Raw genomic sequence first — 26,895 nt, 5'->3', positions numbered from 1 at the left:
GGAAAGATGACTTTGTGACTGAAGTTAAACATGAGATCCTAGAAAGCTGGATTTTGCTCTCTTCTCTGCTATATCAATAGCAGAGCTGGGTGACTGTGAGGAAATGCTTCATCTTTCTGATCATCAATTTCCTCATCTGGCAAAGAAATGTAATGGCTTTATCACATAACATATGTATTTTTTGAGACATCTACATGAAAGGTTCATACATAGGGGTTTAAATTATTCTTGCTGGTATTACACATTATTAACTTTAGATGTGAAAAAATAGTATTTTTGTTTCAATTTCAGCTGTGGTGAAAAAAGAAGAGGAGAAGAAAGGTAAATCAATTATTTTCACTTGACTGAAGTGTCTTTCAGGCTTTGACTGCTGTGAGAAATGTTTCTTTCGTTCAGTGATACAATTGTGATGACATACACCACCTCATGTGCTACCATCAGCCAGCTTTATCTAGTCCTACTGTGATAACACCGTTGTCATTTCCAGTATTGTTAGCTCCTTTTTACCGCAGGCCAACACAGCCCTGTATCAGACACTTCATCATTCTGTTTGGGAAGAAAATGAAAGGCTTTTGTTATCATGTTAGAATTTGGCAAAGAGAACAAAACTTCCAGGGCACCATGCATGCTGACCTGTCTGTTTGTTCTTTGCAGAATGTGCCTTTCTAGATACATTTAATTTCCTCTTTTCAGATATGTATGTAACATGAATGTAAGCTTTGCTGAAGTCATTCTTTTGGTATTTTTACAGTTCAGTATTCAGTATAAAAATCTACTCTGAATCAGAACCTAAAACATTACTTGAAATAGTTTAAGATAAATATACTGTGCTTATCAGACCCTAAATATCTCTTATAGTCTATTTTATTTCAACTGCAAAAAGAATGAAATATTAGCATTTTTTGTTGATATATTTAACTTTATAACAATATATTGGTTCATGAGCTGTTGCTCCTTAAATTGGGAACAATGCTGGAGTTTTACCATAGATTTCAGATGGTTGTTTGAGATTTAGTACTGAGAAAATGAGAGCAAAACTGACTATTTCTGAAGTTTACTTATTGTGTTTTTTTTCTTTTGTCATTTCAAAAGGATTTAGAACGCCTGTAATTCATATAGTTGAAAAATGGAGTCAACCTTTACTGTCTATTCATTAAGTGATTTTTAATCCTACTAATTTTTTTTCTGTTATCTCTATACAGAGTTGTTAAGTGAATTGGGAAAAAATGGTAGTCTCAACTGTATTAACAGCTCATGAGTGAAATCTTGGCTCTGATGATTTTACTGGCAAAATTCCCATTCACTCCACTGGAGCCAAAATTTCACTTCATGTGTTTAATGGAATAATAAAATTCATTTTGGTTAGCAAAAACAACCATACTTAATAGGTATCAAGCATGATATTTTGTCCAAACAAAGATTAGTTTGCATCAACTGAGGCATGAAAGGTAGCCCATGAAGCAGGGAGAATCAGAAAACCGGCAGTCACACTTACAGCCATTGGTTCTCAGACATTAAAATGTTTGCTGTGGTCACACTTTTGAACTTATCACATGGATTATTGCATCCTCAGTGGAAAGAAAGGAATGAGGTAATTGCTAACTGTGGAGGAGTGCTACTGCTGTGAGCCTTTTTACAAGTTATGGGTCCATTCATTTACACAGAAACATCAAGGGAATTTGTTTGAAATACCTGCTGCTTCCCTTTAGTTCATTTTTTCATGAGTTAGGATTTTTTTCTCCTCTTAATCATAATCTTCCCCAACAAAAAATGATTAAAAAGTGCATGTTTAACGAATATTCTTTGAAGTTGCAAGGACTTCTTTCCATTTTGTTTCCCTTTTTATATATTTTCTGCTAAAAAAAATCACCTTCTCTCATTCCTTAATTTATTAAGATGATTTTGCTAACAAGTACTTTCAAGCACCTGGCTCAGGGCAAGGTGTACCTCATGCTGGAAGTTACCACCAGCCTACTTTGTAGAAACGTAGACCTGTGGGCTGAAGAAAAAGTCAGCTTTGGTCATTCTTCTAATATCATAATTTTAGTTATTCTTGGATTAAACCTCCCTCTGGTTTTCTAAGGTTATAACTAACACTATCAGAGAGGTAAGAAGTGATAGTAGTGAAAGAACAGGCCTGTCCTGATATCTTCCAGTAACTCTGGAAACCTGGCCATTCAGTGAGGTTCTTGTCTTCAGCAGAAATCCAATAAAGTGGGCAATTGGAAGGAGGCAACATGGGCTCTTCCCAAAAATGAACTTATCATTCTTTAACTTTCACATTTAGCTTCACACCTTTTGTAAGCCCCACACAGAAAATATTGCATGTGAGTGGCTAACTCTGAGTATCATCAGTTTTTATTTAGTTAGCTAGTTTTGCTTATTCTGTTGTTAGCACAAATTGCCCCTGGCTCCATGTGTATATCTGACTGGTGATAAATGGGCAACATTTGTTGGTTTTGCTTAAGGGTACGATATTTTTCAGCCTGCTGCAAAAATCACAGAAGTGGCCAGCCATTGTTCTAAACTGACTGGCTCATTATCCAAAGTATATTGTGCTAGCAGCATGCACAAGTTCAAATAGCACTTTATCATTTCTCATGCGACTCATGCTGCACATAGGCACTGTACTATATATGAAGCTTTCTGCAATTATTCCTTCTTATTCAAATACACACCCCTCATCTATACAAGCAAGAATAATGAGCAATACAGAGTGACAAGCCATCATAAAAAGAGGAGATGAAGATGGAATGACACTTTCTATGGATGGTATGGTCTGTATATAGCATAAATCAGACATGAAGACATTTGAAAGAGAAAGAAAAGAAGCAAATTAAGCTGGAGAAGGCTTACGCATTTCATTGATTCCTCCAAGTGTGAGTAATACTAACAAGGAACTGTTAGGCACAATCTATGCATAAAAATGATGCATTAGCCATTTCTATTTGAAAGGTTAGTTCTCTAAGGCTTTGTGACCCAAGTCCTAGAAAATAAAGTCAGCTTCAGCTCCCAGCATCATGTTATGCCTTATTTCAACACACGTGAGATAGAGGAGCTGTCACAAGAATGTATAAAAAGTTGTCATTTTCTAAAGGGCAAGAGATAGCAATCCTTTCCATGAGGAAAGAACTTCCTAAAATCCCCACAGGCAAATTTTACTGCAAGCACGTGAAAAATTTTAACTCTTGCTCATAATTCAGAACATTGCAAGCAGCATTTCAATTGATATTGGTGATGTGAGATAAAGCCCATCAGCTCCAGAGTACCTCTTCAAACCCAGCAGCCCTTTAATGGTATGTGTGAAACAAATCACTAGCCTTAGTGATGGCTAGAGAACTCCTCTTAGAATATATGCAATACCTTAGAAATTTCAAGGCTGTGTGAATTATGCAGATTTCACTGGAATCCTCTATAGAAAAAAATGTAAATGATTGATAAACAGAGCTATAATAACTACATATTTTAGCATTTTGCAATTTAAAATGCCGTTTTTAAAATAAAAAATGTTAATAATATATTAAACTAAAACAGTGTTTTTATATTTCCAAAAGATGTTTCATCATTACAGAGAGCTCCAAAAATGCTTAATTTCAAGGTTTCCTAGTCTTTCATAGAGTAGAATTTCTCATTTCACTTCATAGCTCCCTTATCTTATTGATTTCTGACTAAAGAGGTCATGGGCTGAGATGGGGATGTCAAATAGCCAGCCTTAACAAGCTTAGAAAGTTCTCTATTCAGGTCAGTCTTAGGAAAGCTTGCCTACCCTAAGTACTTATTTGCACCATACTGATTCAGGAGTGACTGTGTGATCCACATGCACACTTCTCTGCGCTTAATTTCATGACTAATCTTGTTAAAGTCAGTGGGACTAGGATTAAATGAAGCTATGAGGAGAGGCTGCAGAAACTGGGCTTGTTAGCCAGAGAAAATATGCCTTATGCCAGCCTAACAGCAGCCTTCCAGTACCAAAGAGGACATTGAGAAGATGGAGTCAGGGTCTTTACAGGGATGCATGGAGGAAGCACAGGAGACAATGGTCATGAACTAAGGCAGGGCAGGTTCTGACCTGAATATGGAAAAGAAAATTGACCATGAGGACAGTCAAGCCCTGGAGCAGGTTGCAGAGAGGTTGTGTGGTCCCCATTCTTGAATGTTTTCAAGACATGACTGGGCAATCCCTGAGCAACCTGGTCTGAATTCAGTTGCTGACTGTGATTTGAGCAACAGGTTGGAGCTGAGACCTCCTGAGGTCCCATCCAACTAGGATGATTTGGTAATTCAGGGATTGTAGTGCAATGATATCTAGAGAGCCTAAACAGGATTTAACCATCGCATAATCGCTCTGAATTACACATCCACATGCACATGTGTAAGAAGTCGTTGTTTAACATCAGTCACCTACCTGGGTTGCTCAGAAGCTGGTGTCTCTAGGCTCCCTAGAGCTAATGAAAGAGAGAGAGAGAGAAAGAGAGTCTTCAGAGAGCAAGTTTGAGTGAGCATCAAATTGGGGCTAAGCATTTTCTGGGGGAGTTTCATTGTCTATATAGACTATAGTCTATAGATTATGTCTATAGATGATATGAATACTGGTAAGCTAATAAGATGTAGAATCTAGTTCCCTGTTAAATGATAGCATGATTTTAGTTATGATTTTCAGCATTATCACTCCAGAACCTTTCTCTTAAATTCATTTAACAGCTTTTAAAAGTCAAAAATACATTCAGCCTATAAATATCATCAATGATAAATTGATAGAATTTTATGCAGGATGACATCTGGACCCTTTTCCAATAAAGTATCATGGTGTAGCAAGTCTGCATATAGTCTGAGTGAAACTAATAAAAAAAAAAAAAAAGCAGAAAATGGATAATACATATACATTCGAGCTCCAAAGAACAGATTTTTGCCAATCAAATAGAGGACAATTTCCTTCAGTTACTCCTGTTAATAAGACCCTATCAGTTGCTGGTCTGCATACAAAGTGTGGTATAAACTGGCCAAAACACAGCAGTGTCCCTTTTCAATGTGTGTAAAAAATCAAGATGCCCTCCAAATTGAAAAAAGAACTGTGCATTACTGTATTTCAGAACTGCTTAGCTTTGGTGTTGACCAGAAAAAACGCAAAGTAGCCTTATTAATAAAGCAAATGGCCAAAGCACTATGGGATTCTGTTCAGCTGAAAAAGTCACTATAGCAATATGAAGCACATTTTCCTTGTGTAGTTTATTAACATGCCTCAAAGCATACGAAAATGGACTATCTAATTCCACGAGTGTAAAGTGTATTACACACGCTCCTAACAGGATGTATATTCCAAAAGAGAAAAAAGGAGAAATGTTCTTTAAAAGCATTTCCTTAAAGTAGTGTCATAATTTCAGTGTTATGTATGAGAAAATAGTGAACACACTCACATACATACTACCATGCTGTTTGAATTAGCAATGCTATTTTGACTGCATATTAAGGTAGGAATCTTTCAAGAGGCAGCAGCCATTAAATTAGCCACAAGATGGAGCCCAAAGGATCTATGAACTAATAGGCAACACATTCTAAATCAGAAATAAAGCAAAATAATGCTGTCTTCATATGACTGAAGAGCATTTTACAGGAGACTTAAGCCACAGACCAGGTATTCTTCAATTTAGATCTACTCCTGCCTAAAGATATTTTCCTTTAATAGATAACTATGGTTATATATTTAAAAAGATCGAGAAGCTTTGAATTTCATGCTGAAGCAGCAAAAAACAGACATGTTCAAAGAATGTTTATGAAGGTAGAATTTGCATGGAATATGGAAAATGCTCTGAAAAGACTACATCAATTATTTGTAGTTTGCTTGAACTCTTTTTACCATATCTCAACTATCTGAGAGGGTTATAAATAATTAATGTCCATTTTGCAGGGTTATTGGAGACTTAATGATCAAATATACAATTTCTGTTAAGTGATGGTCATACCTTGAGGGACCAGATTCAAGTCCTTTCCATGGTTCAGATATTCCAGGTAGGATAAGACATGACCACACTAAAGCCTCCAGAGTAAGGATGTAAAATAGAATTTTTTCTGTAAATAGAGAAGTAGGCAGAAGAATGCTGAGTGTGCTGGGCTTCAAAATCAAAGCGGATGCTGCATTTTCACTGAATTCATCATTTCAAAGTGCCTTTGAGATCCTCAGATGAACTAAACATTAAGAAGGATTTGCCTCACATATATTTAAATGTCTAAAGTTAGTCATCTAAGTTGAAGCTATTCACCCTAGTCTCCCTTTACAGTTAATGGAGAGAATAAGCATCTCCTGAGAGTAATTCATCTATCTGTCTTAGATATCTACGTCAGGATGCATTGAATTGCCCTCCGGAGACACCAATATTTCTGAATTATCTATAACAAGGAACATAGTTTGGGTTTGGACAAATAACTTTTTGCTAATTTGGTGAAATTCACCCCCACTCACACTGAACAGATCTAATTAAATATAGTAGATATATTTGGATTAATCAAACATAAAATTCCAAATTAAAAAAAAATAGAGATCATGGTTAAAAATATTGATTAAAAAAAACAGAAAAAAAATGCAGTGAAAATAAGGATAGTTTATTGCTAATTATTTTAACAAGCCTCCCAAGACCTTCTAATATTTTTTTCTCTTTTAAGAACATGACAGCAAAAGAGAGGAAAGGCAAAACTAGGCAGTCATTTATAGACCTTAATAATCAGTCAAATAGCTACTCTCACTGTACTTAGATGGAGGCACTAATTCAAATATTTTATCTCAAATGCTTAGCACTAAGCTGAAAATCCATGTTTAGCTCCCTAGCACCTATTTTTTAAAGTGTACTCAAAGTGCATAAAACTAATGATGCTAACTTACGCCAATGTTTTGAAAAAAATACCCACGATTTTATTCCCAGCAGGATTTAACCTAAACCTTGCCATTGGTTATACCTTTGTAATCCATTCAAGGAAAAATTCAGAGTATACTTTTAAATTGCAGAAAGAGTTCTGTCTTATTTAATAGCAAACCTGCAAAGCAATTTGCTTTTATAGATCTTGCATAGTGTTTCAATTGCAGTTATGATTACAGCTTGTGTTAATCATTCTTACTTGCCTTGAAATACAACAGTAATTTATTCAGCCCCTGCTACCAATAAATGGAGAGAGTTAGGCTTGCATTTTAATGATTAAGCAACAGGTGTGATTTCTGAAGAAAGAGTGATCTGTATAATTGGTGGCCTGTGTTGTTACTATAAGTTAGGCATAATACATGTGTATTGGCATCCTGTCAGCAACACTCTCATCTGTCAATCAATCAGCATAATATACCTAAACACCTGGATATCCATATAACACATGTCTAAAAATTTCCCAAGACAGTAAACTATTACTTTATTGCCCTGTGCAAAGACAGTTACAAATGAATACTCAGAGGTATGCTACTCAGATGCAGTTCCAGAATTAACTGTTCTTGTAGTGGAAATCTTCATTTCCTTTTTTACCTATGCAGACATCATTTTCAGAAATGTGCTCTTACAAAGTTGTAATTAAAGCGAAAACAGTGATCGGCAGCATTTCATGGGGAACCAACATGGCTCAGGATGTTCTGCCTCTAGAAGTTAGTCATTAGCCCTCTGCTTTAATCACCACATTAATTTGAGTCGCGCTCTGGGAAGAGTCCATCTTCTCAAGGCTAATTATTTATCATTGTTCTCCACTCCTAATATCAACTAATCTCTGCTCTAAAATCTGTCTCCTCTAGCTTTCCATGAGGTCATCTTATTCTTGTCTTAATGACCTCTATTTTACACTTATTTAATAACATATGAACATATTTGGTCATCCATCTGTTAAACGTGAAATCAATTCATTGTTAACAAGTGTCTCAACAAGAAAAGTACATAATCAAAGTATTTCTTTGAAATTTGAATCCCCCTGATGTAGTTTTACACCTAAGATACAAATCCCCCTGATGTAGTTTTACACCTAAGATACAAATATTAGTGATTAAAAACTGGAAGACTTGCCACTTTTGGCTCTAATTATCTATATAGAACAGTGAACAATACTGGTTTTGGTATAAACTAGTGTTAATATTCAAAAAAAATTCACTGGGAATCTTTAGGTCATCACTCTAACAACCTACACATCTCAGTCTCCACAATTTCATTCAATTACCCTTTACTGAGCTAATAATTCATGTTGGAATAAAGCATGGCCTGAGCTTGGCTATATTTTACCTTAGTTATAAGAAAACAAAGCTAACTCTTAGATATTACTAAAAATAGAGGCTTGTTAAGCATATTCTCCCTGATCTATATGTTCCTGTCACGTAGCTTCAGGGATGAGCACATGAAAACAACAGAAGCTGAGAACGTTATTGAGAGGGAGTTCTTCAGGCCTTTCAGCACACGTGCCAAAAGATGAAATGCCTTAATACAGCACATGTTCCTCATCTACATTTGACTGCAATTGCATTCTTTTCAGCTCCATTGATGGAAGATTTGTCCTCCTGGGATTTTAAGGCTTGTAGTACTTTTTAGTGCTATTATATGAGATCGCTGTGTTTCAACAAGACATACATTTCCCAGTGCATTTTAGCTGTTTAACTGACAAACTGGGAAACAGAGAAAGATTGGGATCATTACTGATGCTGCCTACAGGCATGCATCTCAGATTCAAGCTGAAGCAATTCCTCTCATTAAAAATCATTTTAAAAATGTTGGAAGTGTCTGTACTTCTTTGCTATTTCTATTATTATTTACTGCATGCTAAAGTTTCTCTTTTGCCTCATCTTTCGGGGCTACCTTTTTGTTTTACTCAGTTTTATAAAGTATTCTTGAACTGACAGTCAAAAATAAATCTTAAAAAAGAAACTATTCTAGATAACAACAGCAAAATCCCCCAAAACCAAGAGTCAGCTCAGTCTTCACTATCCAGCCCTGAGGTATATGGCAAGTCAAACAGCAAGGACATAAACATCCTAGCTGTATGAAGGCAGGTATCTTGGAATGGGCTAGTGTGGTAATGGAAATAAGGCAGAAGGAACTGTGAGAACAGCCTGTCAGCTTTTTGATGGAAGGTGCTAATAGAAAGATCAGTCTGCTGTAGGTGTTACAGGCTCTGGGAGCAATGGTTAATTATTAATTGTAATGGCAAACCATGGCATTTTAGGAGGTTTTAACCTTAGCAGTTTACCCTTATTGTCATCATTACTCAGGAGTCACGCTGAAACAGCGGTCCAAGGTGGGCTGTAGTGCTCCACAGCCCAAGACGAACACTCTCTGCTAATAAATAACAGTGAGAGCACTGGCTGGAAGCTCAAGTTCACTTCTGTGCTCTGCTGTAAACTTTCCAGACAATCTCAGACAAATCACTTGGTATTTTGTACCTGTCTTGTTCATATGGGATACTACTTCCTTAATACCCTGGAGAACGCTAGGTTTAAAATAAAGTAAAATGGACTCAGTATGAAATTAAGAGATTCTGTAAGGACAAAGCTTACGAAAATGAACTTTAAAATAATCATACACTATCTCCTCTCTGTTCACCCACCACCGCACCCTTCTTACTTTCTTTACTTTGATCCTTCTATATGGTAACTATTGGCCACATACTGTAAGGCAATTTCCTAATGTAGAATGGAGGACAGGGAGAGCCCAAGCTGTTCTCCTCATAGGAAACTTGCTGCAACTGATCTGTCTTGTGAGGAGTCCTTTTATTAGACATATGCTCATTGGGCTGTTTTTTTCTGCACAATCAGTGTTCCAGATGCTTAGCCAGCACTCACAGGTCTCTGTGGCCAGCAGGACTTGAGGAGGACAGAGGCAGATATGAGGGATCAGGTCTGCTGATCTAGAAAACTTGCAGGGAGATTTGGCTGCCTCCGTTGGATTCTATCGGAAGGCAATAACTTCACAAAAATGAGAAGCTGCTCTTAAGTAGGGTGATTAATTAACATTAATTATAATATTATTTTTTTCCAAAGTTGTTTTCATTTAAGATATTCTGTACTGGCCAAATAAAAGGAATGTTTTATTCTGCTTGTTTTTTTTGATAACGCAGTTTCTCCACAGTCTGAAGAACCTTGCCCTGACTAGGATAAAGTTATTTCATCCAACCTTAAATTAAAAGTGCACTGATAATTAGGCAGAAAGAGGTGGCATTTTAAGTCCTTGAAGACTGCAGTATTCCCACTGAATTTTGAAGTAACAATGTTTGTTAGCTTGTCTAAAAGCCCATTTGCTAGTTTACCTAGAGTTAATTTTCAGGGAGAATGGGGTTAGCTAGCTGGAATAAGAGAATGTAAGTCTTCTCCTTGTTTGTATGAGATATAAATCGGAAGTTTTAGGGGCAAACCCAGAGAATTCCATGAAAAGACTCCTGTTGATCTTGATACACCTTTTGGCCTGTAATGTTGTTACAGATATTGTTGTTACAATGTCACGGCTGGATTCCTCTAATACCCAGTCCAAATCCTATTAAAAGAGTCTTTGTGCTTGCTTTAGTAAGAGATATTTAGCCTAACAGAAATTGACTTCTTTATTTACAATATACATGAAACTACACAATAAAAAAAAATTTTCATAGCTATAACATGTATTATTATTTTGTTATTCTTCACTAAAGCAAATGGTTCTAGTTTTACTTCCATTTCCTGCACAATATATTCTTTTCTTACAGAATGTGCACACTCACAAATGTATTTGCTTTCTGAATAGCAAATGATTGTTATCCAGATGGAAATAGACATGTTATAATAAAAAAAGCATGTTCTGCTTTTAGCCTTACCAATTTATGGTTCAATAAACCAGAGGATTTCTTCTCTGAATTCGTATCTGAAGCTAATTTACAAAAATATGCTGTATATAATTAATACCCTTCTGGCATTCAGAATAGCAGGCAAGAATCAAACAAAATTTGAAGTGAATGTGAAAAATAACGAGGCAATTATCAAGCCTGGTTGCCAAGATTAATTGAGAACGACAAAAAATAATTAAAAAATAAAACATTTTAGCTGGAGATAGAACTAGATCATTTCTATTCATCAAATTCAAATCTTATGTAGCTTTAATTATTTCATCAAAGTTCCATCTACTTTTATTAGATCCAAATCTGATCCTTCTCCTTCGCTAATATGGTTTAAGTGTTAAACAAATGAAGATAAAATCCTTCCTTAGGACTGATTTTTCTAACATTACAAAAACCACCACCACCAACAACAACAAAAAAGTTATTTACCAAGTGGGTAGTCCCTTTAACTAATAATACCAAAATGACTGTTTGAAGTGACACCAAGGATGCATCTAATCCAACATCCTGTCTCCACCACTGATCAAAAAAGTAAACACATAGAGAAGAGTACAGGAATAAAACAATCACATAGCAGAGCCTCACAACCTCCTGTGATCTCAGCTCAGGCACTTCCTAAGCCAGAAATTGTGTTTAATAGCTCTTTGCAGAATTTCCTCTAATTTTAATCCTACTCACTTTTTGAAATGATAAAAATTTCAGCATCCACGCATCCTTGCAGCATGGAGTTTCACAACTTAACTAGGCACTGTGAAACTTTCCAAATTTCAGATGTATTTCATGGAAACTCTTTAGTTACAATAGAATTTATCTAAGCTTATGTTGTTCAGGCAACTATTTTTTGTGTGTTTTGGGGGGTTTTGAGGCAAAATAGTTGAGCCTAAATTTACAAGAAGGTTTTCTTATGCACATAAAGATAACAAATGTGCCTTTGTCATAGGATCCTTGTTGTGCTACTGTTTCTTATTTCTAATTCCCCACTTAGGAGCAAGTATATGCATCTGGTTTGTATCTTTAGTCTCTGTTACCCCTCCCCAAAATGCTCTATTCTTTCTGTTCTGTTCTGCATGCCATCTCCGGTTGCTATCTCTTTAAATGCAATAACATGGATCAAGTAGAGACTGGATGTAAAACAGGAATGAGTGAATAGACATTCAGGAGTTAGACTACAGAATGACAGTTTTGAAAGGAAGATAAGTGAGCATTTCCATTGGGGAACAATCTCATCACTCTTGGGATTTTTTTAAGTGTCACTCTGAGGGTATAAGGAAATCCAAGAATTCTTAACAGTGAAAACGTAGTTTTCCACTCCGGGAGACACAAACAGAACAAAACCCCACCTGCACAGTGGTTACTTTCTGCCCTCAGTGGGAGCTCAGGAGTTCAGTGAATCACAGTCTTTGAGCACACGAAAGCAGAGTCTGCGTTTTGGGACCACAGAGGCAGCTCATCACCTGCACTGCTGCATCTCTCTGTGGGAATTACTCTCTTTCATACACAGCAGACTGTTACATACAAGTTGCAGAGCGCTGATTCTCTTCAAAACAACCTCTGCCTTGTACAAGGCAAGAAGAAAAGTCTAACTGGCATAGGCAACACATTTCTTTTTGTAGCACCAATAACAGTATTCGGTATGGCTCCGTGTGCTCTCACTTTAGCTGAGAAGTGTTCTCTTAAGGTCGACGGAAAGCATAAGTTCAGTTTCCTGTTTTATCTCATCTAATTTGCCTGGAAAAATGTGGAAAACGAAATGGCATTAAGTTACGAAGCTGAGGTACTCAAGTTCTGAGTCCTTTCATTTCAGAAGTGTATTAATTTTGCTTTCAGATAAGTCCTTCTGCTCCTTGGAGTGTCACCGGATCAATCCGAAACTCACTAACCTCACTAAAGCAGGTGAAATTGTGAGAGACTCTTTTAGATCTGATTTAGATTGCCTTAGGTGTCACTTCCACACACAGCCTACAATTATTTGCCTGGCTTTGCCCGGTATTGAACACCTCATGGTCTGAATTTGCCCTACATAGTTAGGGGCACTCCACTCAGCTCAGGCCAAGCACCCCACTTAGCAATGTGGTTGCCCTCGGTTTGATGTGTAGTCAGCTGAGAGAAACATCATTTAGTGAGGGCCATTCTGCCCACCCAGGAGATGAAGAACCTCTGAGGGATATTTGTATCAAGTGATGCCTACAGTCCTCAGCTACGTATTTCAGCTGGGGTGGTAGTATAAGTAAGACTATGTTAACTGTTGCACATTTAAATATAGATATCCTTGAAGGCTTATGTTACCTGCCTACAAATGTCATGAATAAATACATTAAATCCTGCATTACAGCCCTAAGCATATTAAAATGCATTCTTTTTCTTTGTTTTTTTCTAGCTATTGTAGAGAAACATCATGAACACAGTAAGTAAAAAGTTGATAAAGAATACCGTTACTTTTGCTTTTAGGAGGGAGATATGATTTTAGGTTGCCAAAGTTTTAACAGTTAAAGATGAGATTCAGCAAGACAAGCTGGCTCACAGGAAATTTGGGCTTGTGAACCTGGTTTTTATTGACTCTATCTGGAATGCAGGACCCAGATGTGTTTCACAGGTCCCAGCATGCATGAAACCATTTTCCAGTTCCTTGCTTGGATAATACCTATCTTTGCCCTGTATTTCCATGGCCTGGCTCCCATTGGAAAGAATCAAGGGACACAGAGACAAGAAAGGGTATTCTTTGGTGAGGTCTCAGATCCAGACAATAGAGAAATATACCTCTTGGTATGCTGCAGACCTCACTTGCGACACAAATTGGACATAGCTGCTGTAAATCAGAATGAAACATATTTTCACATTTCCTCTGAAATTTCACTTGTTTTTCTATCTCATAATGCTATTCAGTGGATACATCACTATTTTTAAACAGCACAATATTGCATACAGTTTATATTTTAATACAATTTAATAATTGTTTAATTTTATCATATATATTCTATATATATTCTATATATATTCTATATATATATAATTTTATAATCTTTTTAGTGCTCCACAGTGTAGCTATAGGAGCAGTACATATTCCATAAAAGTGATTCCAGACTAACAGAGGATATGTATGTAATATACTGAACTTTCATTGTGTCTTCTATACCGAACAGTACTCCACTTCTGTTGCAATAAAATACTTCCACACTTTCTACATAAACATCAAGGAGGGATTTTCTTTATCAAAGATAAGTGATATTAATCAAAATAAGTAATAGAGTCTCTTAATTATTTTAGAAATTATGTGAAATTTATTAAAAAACACAGAATATAATCTTGCATTTTCTTAAAACACATGAAAAAGTTCAAAATTAATTTTTCTTTGACATTATTTTAAGTTTGGGAAAGAAAATGTTCTTTTAACCAAGCTCCTTTTTTTCAAAAATGACTTGTATCAAAAAGTTCTTCTCAAGTCGAATGCTAATATGTAATGCAAAGTCATCTCTTAAAATAATAATGAGAATTTTTTAAAGTCTTCTGAAGATTAAAAAGCCCTGTAACAGGGCTTCTTATTACCCTCTAACAGGGTTCTTCTTATTTGCAGAGCATGAACATGTTAAACATGAAAAAGCTGTTTCTCAAGCTAAGTCAGGTGCATTTCATAATTTAATTTCCAGTTACTCCAGGCTCCATTCAATAAGGATTTGTGTGATCTGTAAAATTGAGAGACTTTCTTGAGCTAAGCATTGTTTATTTTGTGTTGTGTCATTGGCTTTTTCGGAGTTGAGAGGGGAGGAAAAATGAGGGTGAAATTTAATTAAGAGGATTCAGCATTCACAGTTTTTCAGTTTCTGTGACTGTCTTTCTAACACTGATGATGTATGACTTTTAAAAGGGTCAGTGAAACTCAGTTTCCAGTGTGGGGAAGGGTATTATCTTTTGCCTGTCTGTAAATCAAAGGCAAGTATCTGGAATCACCCCATCACAGCCTTTTCTGTAACCAATCAGGTGTTACATGAAGTGACTCTGGTCCCCAAAAGTGAGAGGATATAACCCCACTGCGTTATAAATGTAGATGCATAGCCTGAACAGAGCCAGCCTAGAGTTTGTGTCTCAAAAGAACAGGAGCAGAGCAATTTTAAAAATTCTTGGCTTGACTCTGGACTCAGATAAGCTGTAAGTAATATCCAGCTACAAGTGGCTGCAATGAGTCAAATTGGACCCCCTTCAAATCAAGGTCTTGTGCCTCATCACGAGCCATTGGCACATGGCTTCATGAGGAGTTGGCCTGATGTGAAAAAATGAGGCTAAGAGGATACTTTCATAGAAACTCAGCTGAAAACTCAGCTCTGAGTGGTCTTGTTGGGTGCAGTGGGTGCTGTGTTCCATTGACCTTTGTTGACAATGCTGCTGCTTGCAAAAGACCAAGCTTTAAATAAAAATGAAGTATTCATGAATAAGTGATTAGATGAACTGCTTAGAAGCCTACTTTTTCAGTAGAAGACAGCCTTTTTTCCATCATGCTTTTTTTCCTGAATTATTTTTCTGAAGGATAAGAATTTTTCCTATGCATTTATTATTTTTCTTATACACTTTTCTAGCAGAATATTCCGCTTTCAAGCTGGGTATTTCATAGACATCTTGAGGTTTCCTATCAGATTTCGCTATCTTGAATAGCTGAATTAGTGAAGTTGCATTGCTGTTTCTAAGCCACCATGAAAAAGAAAGCAATGTTCCTCACTCCAGTCTTCAAAGACACAGAGGCCAGGCTTTTTTTTTTTTTTTTTTTTTTTTTCTCATTGACCACTTTCTATATATTAACTGCTAATGAGGACTTTGGGCTACATTTGGAGAAGCTTGTGCAGAGATGCAGAAGCTATATTTGGCTCCTCCCCGTGGTCCCTCAGAGAATTTATCCCAAGCCTAAATGACGAGGAGAGGAGGAGAGACTGGAGCCCCCCATGTCAGCCATCCCCCGGGCTGTGATTTCTGACATGGAGAAGATTGCTGCCACCTTCCACTTTGCTTTCCAGTCTCCCCCTGTGACTGGATATTTATCCCCAGGTGCTCCGCCAGGGTCACTCACCCTCCAAGCACAGCAAAATGAGCACTAGCTATGTGACTGGCCAGATCTCACTCAGATACCAGTGTATAAGTAAATCCCCATGGCAAGGAGTTTGCAAACATTAGGGCATCCTACCACAATGCAAGTACATCAGAGTGAGGAGGAGCTTGCATAGCCATGCTATAGTATGGTATACTCCAGATTAGAGCCCTTGGAATTTAAATGCTTCAAATAAAAAATAAATTTAAAAAAATAAAAAATAAAGACTAGCTAAATTTCCTTTACTATATGAGATCTTTTCTCCAGCAATTACTGGTTGTTTTGGAAAGCAGTGGCTATTTTCAGTTTCATCTGATGACTGGAAGTGTTAATTTGCAAGCATTGGTGGTAATAGTTTTGTGTGCTGTGTGCCGACGAATGCTCTTGAGTTAGCAGACTGAATTATAAAACCCTCATTCTGCACAAAGCAGTGGCCTCCTTTTTCACCTTGATTCACAGGAGCTTCCAACTATTATTCCTATACTTCCTGCCATCAGATTAAGAATTGTCACTTGAGTGAGAAGATAGAGAATTTTGGAAAATATATTGATCCTATAGAGAAATTTTTTAATTAATGAGGGTTTTGTGTGTATGTTTGTGAGCAGGTAAAGCAAGAGAATTAATTCCTGATGTAATGCTTCTGAAACACAGAGAGATCTGTTTGCAGCTTTATTTTTTCTATTTAAATTAGATACATCACAGCAAAAATGAATATTAATGCTTGGAGTGCTGCAAAGCTAGAGCTCTGCAGAGGAAAGAAATTCCAATGAAATATTTCAGGACTTTATACTTTGATCTTGTTGAAAATCAGAACAAAGTCTGAAATTTTCAGAAATATTCACAAAAAAAGAATTTGGATTTTGTGTAGTTTTTTGGACTCATAAATATTTCATTTTTTGAGAAACTTCTCATGATATGATAAATATAAATAGTAAATGAGAAAATAGTCATTATAAAATGAAAAATTGAATTTTTTTTTCTGTTGTTGCCATAATACTTGGTTTGGGCAGTATCAAAATTTTTTGACTGCTTCTCTTCATACGGAAGTTCTGGTGAACTGAAATGATTTTGTGAAGCTGCCTGATCTCTTGAAATGTGTTTTGCGGTAGAGAGTGTTATCTTTAGGTTTTGCTAATCTGTTCCTTTAGGTCCCCTTTTGGTTACAACCAATGCTTAGAAACGCAGAGAAAAAGCTATACGGTCACCTCCTGGAGATCTGTCAGGGAAAGAGAAGTGGCAGTCTTCAGAGTGTTCTCCACTGGAAGCAACAGATCAGTAGTTGCTGTTCAGTTAGGCTGGAGAATAGGTAGGTGGACAAATACCAAAGAATTACTGCATCTATTTCCAGATGGATGCAAGTCCACAGCCCTGTCCAAGAGATGCTCCACCATAGTCAAAAGATGAGCTAACTACAAATCTTCAGAAATGAATTCTGTTTGAAAAGGAAGTCCCAGCCGTTCTTTTTAATGGACCAGAAGTGCAATTCACTCTTAGACTCATATGATACACTTATACCGTAATCATTGATAAAAATTGCAAGCAGAAAAAAAGCAAGCTTTTTTTCCTTATATATCAATAGATGGAAAACTTAAAGTCCACATCTAAACCAATGAAATACACTGGCAGTATGTTAAAGCTTGTCTAAGAGCACAAAGAGGATATTTTATCTGAACAGGCTGCTTCTTCAAACTGCTGGTTGCGCTATAACAACATTTCTAGTTTCACAGACAGCCATGAAATGGAGATGAGAGTTTTTAATGCACTGCTCTCATAAGGAACTGAAAATAACAATAGCTTAGTAAGGGGAATAAAAGCCCTAAACTTAATTCAGGTGAAGAGAAATTAAATCACGACCTACCAGATGACAACCAAAAAGCATAGCAATTCAAGGCTATATTTTATTTCCAAAGAAAAGAAGAGATCAATAGCAATGGAGCTTTTTTCCTCCCTGTATTTTCCACCATTAATACTGATTTCCTTTCAGAAACAAACCGGAAAAAAAAAACAGAATTTTTTTATGCTTCATGTCCATGCTTGCACTCTTGCTTTGCCATATGTAGCCATGTTATGGATGAGAAACGGACTGTGCAGCAACGAGGCTGCTTCTCTGTCAAGTGAGGCATGATAAATGTCTTTTTAGGCCTCTTTGGCATTTTTATACCTCTGGGGATCTCAGTGGGTAAGTTAAAAAAGAAAAAGACACCGAACCCGCTCTCTGCCCTCACCAAGAAGTTCTTTGGAAGTTACAAGCTAAATTTGAAGGAAATGCCACATATGTTGAGACCACTCAATAATATCTTTCTAAATACACTACTATCCACATATTTAGTCAGAGTGCAAATTAGAGTTAAGGATCCAAATCTGGACACTTGAGTTTCAGAGCAGTAGCACCCACAAAAAAAGCAGCGGTTCTTGAGGTTTACCCTTTGAGTGTGTGTAGGCGAACAGGCAAACTGGGCATCTGCTAACATGCACATGGTTCTAGCCACTCATCCAGTTCCCAGTGCCTCTCTCCGTTATCTCATTTAAAAACATCTGTGGCTTCCAGGCTGGAAACGTAGCTCATATGCAGGAGCCAAGCAGCTTATTTTGTGCATGCTCAGGCAGAATAGCCAGGAGGGTTTCTAGCGAGCTCGTGCTCAGATGAGTCGGGTGGCTTCAGGGGACAAGCCATCCCTACCCAACCTGACCTCCACCCTGCCGGTGTCACTTTGAATCTGATGCCCAGCAGAAGTCTTGGGAAAAAGGCAATGGGCCACAGGCATGTAACTATGAACTGCCTCCACCAGTGAGAGGAAGGGGAAATATATGCTGAATGTGCTTTGAGCTCATGTAAAAAGAAAAACGATGATGTATGTGAATCTTGAAAGGTGGGGGGAGTTTTGAGCTCCGTTAAGGGAAAAAAGGAAATAAGAGAAGAGCCATGAAAAGATCAAGAAGGGGGGGAGTTTAAGTCAACCAAACTGGGCAGAGTGGAGGTCTGGAAGAAAACTTCGTAGTTCCGACCTGCCCTTGCCATTGGGCATTTAAGAGATGCCACACATTCAGAAAGCATAGTCCTGCCTGTACTCTGCCTGAAGCTGAATCCACTTGCCTGCTCAGGGGCAAAAGAAGCTGTTCAGGCCTGGTGGCTGCCACTGGCATAGAGCCACATCGCCTGAGCTAGGCCACAGGCAGCTCAAGAGCATGTGCATTTAGGTAGCTTTTCTCATGAGATTAGCACATGCTTAGGGCTTCTCTAAGGTTTTGTGACTGATATCCAGCTGGTTTTAAGTGAGCGTGCCCAGCAGCATGTGGTATAAACAGGCTTTCAGGCTGGCACTGGGATATGTCTTTCTGCTTGCGGGTCTCCATACCTTTCTACTCTTGAGAGAGGAGACACACAAAGATATGTCTGTACATATTTGTGACTAGGCACAAGTTCTAGGCAGAAGTTCTCAGTATTTTATATATATATATATTTATGTATGTGTGTGTACATATATACATATATATATACACTTACATACCAAACTGTTGAATTTAGGCACTTAGCATGGTGATGTCTACAAAGTTATAATAACTGGATTATTAGAAACACAGTTTCTGCCTGAGTGGCTACCTGAAAGACACTACCAAGTATGTGGCCATTTTCTGGGGGCTAAGACATGAGGCACAGTAATTTGTTCTTTCATGGAATATGAGCTCACCATGCAGTCAGAATTTAAAATGTCTATGTGTCATTTCTACAGTGCTGTGATTAAATACTGTTGCTAAAAGAATACATTTTTTTTTTCTCTGTGGACTGTATATAAAATACCTTATTTTTAGAAACATTTTTCCAGTTACATGCACCTATGCTAACACAGTAAGAATTTCTAATTTTAATGTTGCTTTCACAATACAGACGAGAAAACTAAGCAACAAAAGACAGCTCCCACAGAGAAATCAGGTAGGAACAAGTCGTTCTTCCTTAGTTTATGGGGGTGTTAAATACTATTTAGAACCTCTCTATTTTAGTACATTTGAATTGCAGTTATTTTTCAGAGTATTTTGAAATGTGACTGATAACACTTTCTTAGAGCAAAGCCAGCAATGTTGCAACTGATGCAGTTCTGAACACATCCTTTCTGATGAAAAAGCCAGGTTAGGATGTTTAAGGTCTGGGCTACTTGTTTCCACCTCTGTGTCAGAGCTGGGGTAGTAAAGGGAGGTGGAGGTGTAAATTAGATGTCTGAAATGATCCCAAATACCTTTTTAAGGCATTGCTTTTTTTTTCTTTCTTTAAACTCAGATTTTTCCAGCAACTGAATTTACAGCACACGCCTGCAAGTAATTCCTGTGTCACAACACAGGGAGCAGTGCACAACAAGAGAGTGAGGCAGGAGGATGAACCAGTTGGGTCTGGGACTTGGTTAGATCTTAAACTGGCTTTCTCATGGGTCGAGAGTCTTTGGATATTTGGGTCCCTTCTATGATTTAGACCAAGTAGGTTTTGTAATAATAATGCAGACAGAAAAGATTCAAGTAACACTGATTATCATAGAAGCCCTGCAGAGACATCTCAGGGGTTACAACATTCTCATCATCATTGACTGTCTGCAGCCATTTTGAAGGCTTCCTTTAGATATCAACCTCTTGATTTCTACTGAAGCCTGGATCCAAACATAAAATGAAAGATTGCCAAATCATAGACAATGATGCCAGATCAACAGATTATAATATGATTTCATGATGATGATGAAAATTTTTATAAAATAAAGTGCTGTTTTGTCTTGAACTGAATTGTGCTGTTTGCCACCTCATTTCTATTTTTATGTGGTATGTGGTTTTCCTTCTCCTGAGTACTGTAATAGTTGCTGTACAGAATAGTATTGTGCTGTCTCTAGCTGTGACCGCTCAAAGAAAGTTATGAGCATCCATATTATTTGTGGGTTTATATTATTTTCTATAAGAACTGATATGATATTATTTTACTATGAAGTGTTGTTATATAGCAATCTATCCATATATCCGCTAAAAATAATGTTTGGCATTTTTTAATCTAATCGTAAGCTGCTGTAGGTTGCTCAAAACCATATAAATTATGCTTATGTTAATTGAGCTGGAAAAGTTACTGCAAAATACTTCAATAAATTTCTCATTAGAGTGTTTAATGAGTTAGCAATTAGTAATAGGCAAACAAGTCTGGGGAAGGAAGAAATGACATTTTTGAATCTACAGGTTTTTCACAACTAAATTCACTTTTTTTTTAAGTTCAGGTAAGTTTCATTTTTAGTTTTTGAAGAAAATCAGAAGTCTCAAACTATCGCAAATGTTGTTATCGTGCATATATATTCTCAGTGAATGGAAACAAAACTGCCAGAAAACTCATGACTTGGCCATTTTTTCTAAGATTTATTTGACTCTGGTGCTTCAGATAGGTTGACCAGTCTTTTTCATGTTTATTGGATCCAAGCTGAAAATGCAGTATTTCAGGTTGGCCAACCATAAGCTGCTACAAAAGTAACTTGTAAGCTTTCAAATTGGTACCTACTGAGTTTGAAACAGGCAACTTGAAGCAGAGGGTAAGTCATCCCATCTTCCTTTAACAAACATTTTATAATGATATGAATTATCTTCTGGAACTGTTTAACTACTCTCCTTTGATTAAAAGGAATTGTCCATAATAAGCTTAGAGTTAGACCAGACTACTCTCAATGTTGCAAGTCGGTTGAATCACACCCGGAAATTCCAATCAACTATTGACTGAAATTTCTTCTCGTTCACACTGTTGCATTAATGTCTGAAATGCCAAGATGCTTCATTATTTCAGTGGGGACAGGTAGCTAGGGGGACTTGCAACAGTCTAAACATCTTAAGGTCTATCTGCATTTTAGGATCCTGAGTGCTATGTGTCTTTACATGGGTGAGGGAAGCTTAAAAAAAAGTAAGAGTTGACTACCACAAAAATATCGGAATCTTAAAAAGTTTAGAATCTGCTTTCTCTTTATATCTACATATTACAATTTACCTTCTTTTGTCTCCTGTAGTCCAGTCAAAGCCAGCAAGTACGTGGTACCTACCTTGATCAGAAAATTCCTGGGATATGTGTGGCTTTTCTGATTTTAACATATGGCACCTCTCCCATAGTAACTTGTAATTTTGCTGAAAGCTATAACATCTTTACCCCACGACTTCCATTATTTTTATTTAACATACTGTATGTCATTGGCCTTTAATAGTCCATTCCATTTGCCATAACCAATTGCTTTAATACAGGAGTCAACTTACTCTATGCTTCCCATATCACAAATTTCAACAAAAAAATTAACACAGGAGTGACAAGCTTTTAAAAAAATTGCTTTTAACAATCAGTTGAGTTGAATGAATACTTCTGCTGAATTAAAAAGAGAAAAAGAAAGAGCAATCACTGCATCATATCGTATTTTAATATAACTGTGTCTAGAATTTTTCTCAGTTAGGAAGGACTGGAGAAAGAGTTCACACATTGACTTACCATGCAGCCTGTTTTTTAGCTTTCTATAACCTTCATAGCATCAGCATGCAAAGATAAATTATAAATGTAAAAGATATGTTCAGTTGTGACCCCAAATACTCCCACCCACAAGAAAAGCCTAGATGTGGGAAAAAAATTTTCTTCAGAGACATAAGTTTCAATTCACCCTTTATAAAACTCTTTCCCATTTGAAATTCCTCATCTTGTCTTCATCTCAACATTTTCTGGAATATATCTTCCTCTGGAATCAGTTGCTGGGAGTTCAAAAATACATTTAAATGGCAGAAGCACTGAGGCACATTGCCCTTTTTTCAAGGCTTGCTCATGTTATGAACATTTTCCACTTTGCAGCCCACCTTTGCATTCTTGTTGCTCAAAAAGAAACAGGTGCACAGATTTTTTAACTGTGGGCAGCATGACCTGGAAAAAAGGCCAGCAGAGCTGTCCATTAATTGCTCAGCTCTAAAATTTGCTGTGGTCCCTATTTGCATGCATTTGGCCTAGCTGCAACTATGCTATAAGATCTGTGGGTTTTTCTCATTTTCTTTTAAGCAGCTGCAATTTTGCTATAAATTATGCAGTGCTAGACCCTTGTTTTTAACATGAAGCTTCTTTGTCCTTTCCAACAACCTAACATAAATTGTCATTATTTCCAGTAAAAATTATGAAATAGAAAGGTTCACTGTCTATAAAACAGTGCTAAGTCTCTGATTTTCCACAGTGATATATAATTAATTCATACGGAATAGGATGTGTTCAAGGCTTTGGGAATTGAGCTCAAGTATCTCTGATTCAACAACATAAAGGTCGAGTGAATGGTTGCTGAGTTTCCTCTCCACTCTCCTTTCAAAGATGAAGAGTGGATATAAATCATGTTTTAGAAATTGAGGGGAGTGCCTATTAACTGACTTTTTCCTTAAGGTACATGCATAACTCTTAGTAACATTAATATTAGTTATATATGTAGAGCAATGTGCAGTACTACTGAACTTCATTGTTTTGTGACAGATCCCTTTGTGAATAATCTTTCAGTAATTAGTCTTTTGGCTTTCTTCCAAAATAACAGCATGAAACAATAGAAAACAAATGTTTATTCCTGAAAAATATATGTGCAATCCTCTTAGTTAAAGAAAAAGCATACAAAACACACTTTAGAAACATGATGGAAATTTTGTGATGCTGTTTCTTTTTTCTAGAGCATGAAGCTGTCAAACATGAAAAAGGTGTTCCACCAACAAAACCAGGTAGACATCCAGAATTTTTTGCATTTATTACATTTGAAACTGTTATTTAAAGAAATAGTAAAATACACTTGCATATGACTAATGTCAAAGGGAACAAGAGCAGGGCACTGTGAACTGTTTTGCAGTATAGGATGGCCCTGACATGTCATACCATAGCTAATGTAGTGCAGTATGTATTTGTAATGCCTTTTGTCATTTTCTGAAGATATATATCAGAGGTCAAATTCCTGCTTCTGTAATTCTACTGGCATCAGAGGAGATACTCCAGCAAAGAATTAAAACTATTATCTGAAGGTGTTTGTTCTAAATGGCTTTATTTTACTAATTACTTTTGGATATCTGCCACTTATTTGGACCTTCACAGTCTTCTTGCGTGAGTCAACTTGTCAGGACCAGCAATAGTTTATTTTTCCTCCAAGCATTTTATATATGCTACACTAGTCAAATCATGACCTGGTATTATCCATAGTTAATGAAAAATGTTTCTGCATATTGTAATTCTTATACGATCTCTCTGGTACAAGATAGTAAATTACTGCAGCTAAAGAAAGCAGCACAGTTCAGTTTCGCTGTGTGGCAATCACCTTGGGTTTAAAAAAATAGTCTTCTCCAGGCTTCTCAGTGAAAGGAAATACATGGAGAATTTAATTTCTGATTATTAATATTATTCATCCTTAATTCTGGTAAAACACATTTCATTGTAGATCCAAACATCCCTATTATTATTATTATCCATCATTATACTCTTATTAATTACAATAAATTTACTAAAAATTATGTTTAGATATTCAGTAAATACACAGAAGAACAAGTAAAGCTATTCTTCATTGTAAAAATATTATGCTGCACCTGACTGTTCTGAGCATTTTTCTATCCTCTTTTTACTTCCCAGCCAAATCAAAACCAACTGCAAGTAGGTGTCATGTCATGTTGCCTATGGAATATAAACTTGCTTTTCAGATGCATGGTGTCTTAGTTTGTATTTTTGTAATTTTGTCATGCTAGATAATGCTATTTTCTTGCTTATACTACAGGTATTCTTACACTGTGTTCAGTCTTCTTAAAAACAATTGAGCACACCGAAAATAAGCACATTTATAATTTAGTAATGTGAAGCTGCAACAAAGTTCATTTGCAATTTTTACTTTTTATAAAATTAAATCGTGCTAGTAGCATGACTGATGCTAGGGTGATTTTAGATGAGTGTAGACACATTGTTTATCATTATGTGAATTCATCTTTTATTAAAAGTAAGAAAATGGCATGTAGCATAAACTGAATTAGACAACCTTTTTATAATTTCATTAATGTTTGTTTCAAAATGCCTGTTTTTACTTTAATAAAATACAGATTTAAATTAAAGAGGAGAATGGAGTATCTCCATTTTAGATGAGTTTTAAGGAGAATTTGAGGGGAATTTCTTGAAAAACAAAGACTTCCACCAAAGTCCATTAGATAATGTCCTTATTAAGGACAATCAGACTTTTTAATGGGTAAAGAAAGACTGAGATCCATGCTTATTGTGGCAAGAAAATACAGGATGCATACTTCAAATTATGATCAGACAATAATAATAGGTTCCATGAAGGACAGTGTTTACATTGCATGCTTTGAATTGTGAAAACATTGAAATATGGATCTTTCCAGACAGATTAGCTGCAGTCTCTCTGAGACAGGATCTTTCTTTTCATTAAATATCTGTACAATTCCTGGCACAGCAAGACCAGATCTTCTTGTGTTATTCTGATACAGAGTATTCTATGGGTAAAGAGGACCTACAACCAGGGCCAAGCCATATAAGGCACAGACCCCTTCCCACCCCAAGTGAGAAAGCAACAATGGCATGTCTGCCCGAGGGCCCACTGAAAAATTCCCACTCTTGTTACAAGTCAGAAAAATTGGATTTCAACAGCATTTTGGGAAGAGATCACTTTTTCTTGGGGAAAAAGGCATCATTATAAACAGTTTATAACCAGCTTGTCAGTTTGTGAAAGGAAACTGGAAAAAGACATGTTGCCATGAGGAATCAAACCATAATGTTTTGGTTCTTTATGACCACTGAGCCATTATCTCCTTTGGATGCCACAGCACCTCCCAGGCTTTGTAGCCTGAGGACCTTGTGGGTCATTTCTCTCTTTCCCCCTTGGCAGCAATATGTCCTGCTCTGTAGGCAGTGACGCCAACAATACTCCACAGCTGCTTATCCACAGAGAGCATGGGTATTCACACCAGCTTCATGTTATGCTGTTGAGGCCTGATTTAAGAGGACTGTCTCTTCTAGTTAGTCTTCTCTTTTGAGTTATTTCCACCCAGCACACACATCGAAACCAGCGTTGGAAGATACCTGGAGGCACGGCGAGCTTGTTCCATTAAGCTTCCTAATTTAGTCTTCAGTGTTAGGTGCTTAAAGTCAGACAGGATGAATACCCACCCTTAAACATCTGACAGAACACAACATGTCCTGAATCGTAGCTCCAAGAGGAAATGGGGAAAATGAAGCATCTGAAGTATGCCCCTCTGAAGGGTCTTCTGCAATCTTGAATGGCAGTGTTCAGTTTTCAAGTCGCCATTGCAAAATTATTATGTGCTGTGGAAGCTGTTGGTAGTTTTATGTCCATTTTTGTCATGTCTATATCTTATGCAAATTTTCCTCTATTTGATTCCACTATTCAAATTTGTTCAATCGTGTAGTCACTGGATCCATTTACTAACATTTTATGTCTTCTCTGCTGAACTGTTTATCTGAGAGACCCACCAATGCACTTTCCTGTAATACAGAACCATCAGACTTAAGTGAATAATTCCTCAGGCTTTCTATAATAAGGATCATTTTAAGCAAAAATCACTGTCTACAGTGCTTTTATATCAAGAGCTATATTACCCATACATATAGTGAATATAAAAGTGAAGATAGTGAAGATATTTTCCCTTGCCCTTTGCAGAGGGATATTTGTACCACTTTCTTGAACCTATATCCTGCTGTTTGAAATGGTAATAAAGGCTAACGGTGCCTTTAGGAAAAAAAAAAAGAGGAAAAAAAGGGAAAAACAGTATTGAGTAGCATTATAATCATATACAAAAGTACTTCTGTTTACACTGTCTATTCTGAGCTAGCCATCCTTGAATAGATCTACTTCAAGGTTTTAAGGATCAGAGGTATTCTTTTTTCCACTAAAAGAACACTTAGTTGGATCACTGTCATCTATTTCTAGAGCTCTATATAGTTTTGCTTCATATATTTCTCAACCAGGTGCACCGTATGGTCGGCAAACATACAGATAGCTATCATGTAA

The 26,895-nt window shown here is 36.8% G+C and overlaps 1 protein-coding gene across 1 annotated transcript in view; it reads left to right on the top strand.

The window, feature by feature from the left end:
* The window catches only part of TRDN (triadin), a 232,219-nt gene that overhangs the window by 180,096 nt on the left and 25,228 nt on the right, over window positions 1-26,895 (top strand). The window contains exons 28-33 of the mRNA XM_064508938.1: window positions 292-321; window positions 12,637-12,702; window positions 13,187-13,213; window positions 19,767-19,811; window positions 23,555-23,602; window positions 24,495-24,515. Of these exons, the coding sequence (XP_064365008.1) occupies window positions 292-321; window positions 12,637-12,702; window positions 13,187-13,213; window positions 19,767-19,811; window positions 23,555-23,602; window positions 24,495-24,515 (237 nt within the window). The remainder of the gene's footprint in view (window positions 1-291; window positions 322-12,636; window positions 12,703-13,186; window positions 13,214-19,766; window positions 19,812-23,554; window positions 23,603-24,494; window positions 24,516-26,895) is intronic.

This window comes from Dromaius novaehollandiae, chromosome 3 (genome assembly GCF_036370855.1).
Source record: "Dromaius novaehollandiae isolate bDroNov1 chromosome 3, bDroNov1.hap1, whole genome shotgun sequence".
NCBI lineage: Eukaryota > Metazoa > Chordata > Aves > Casuariiformes > Dromaiidae > Dromaius > Dromaius novaehollandiae.
This window is presented reverse-complemented; position numbering and strand designations above follow the sequence as displayed.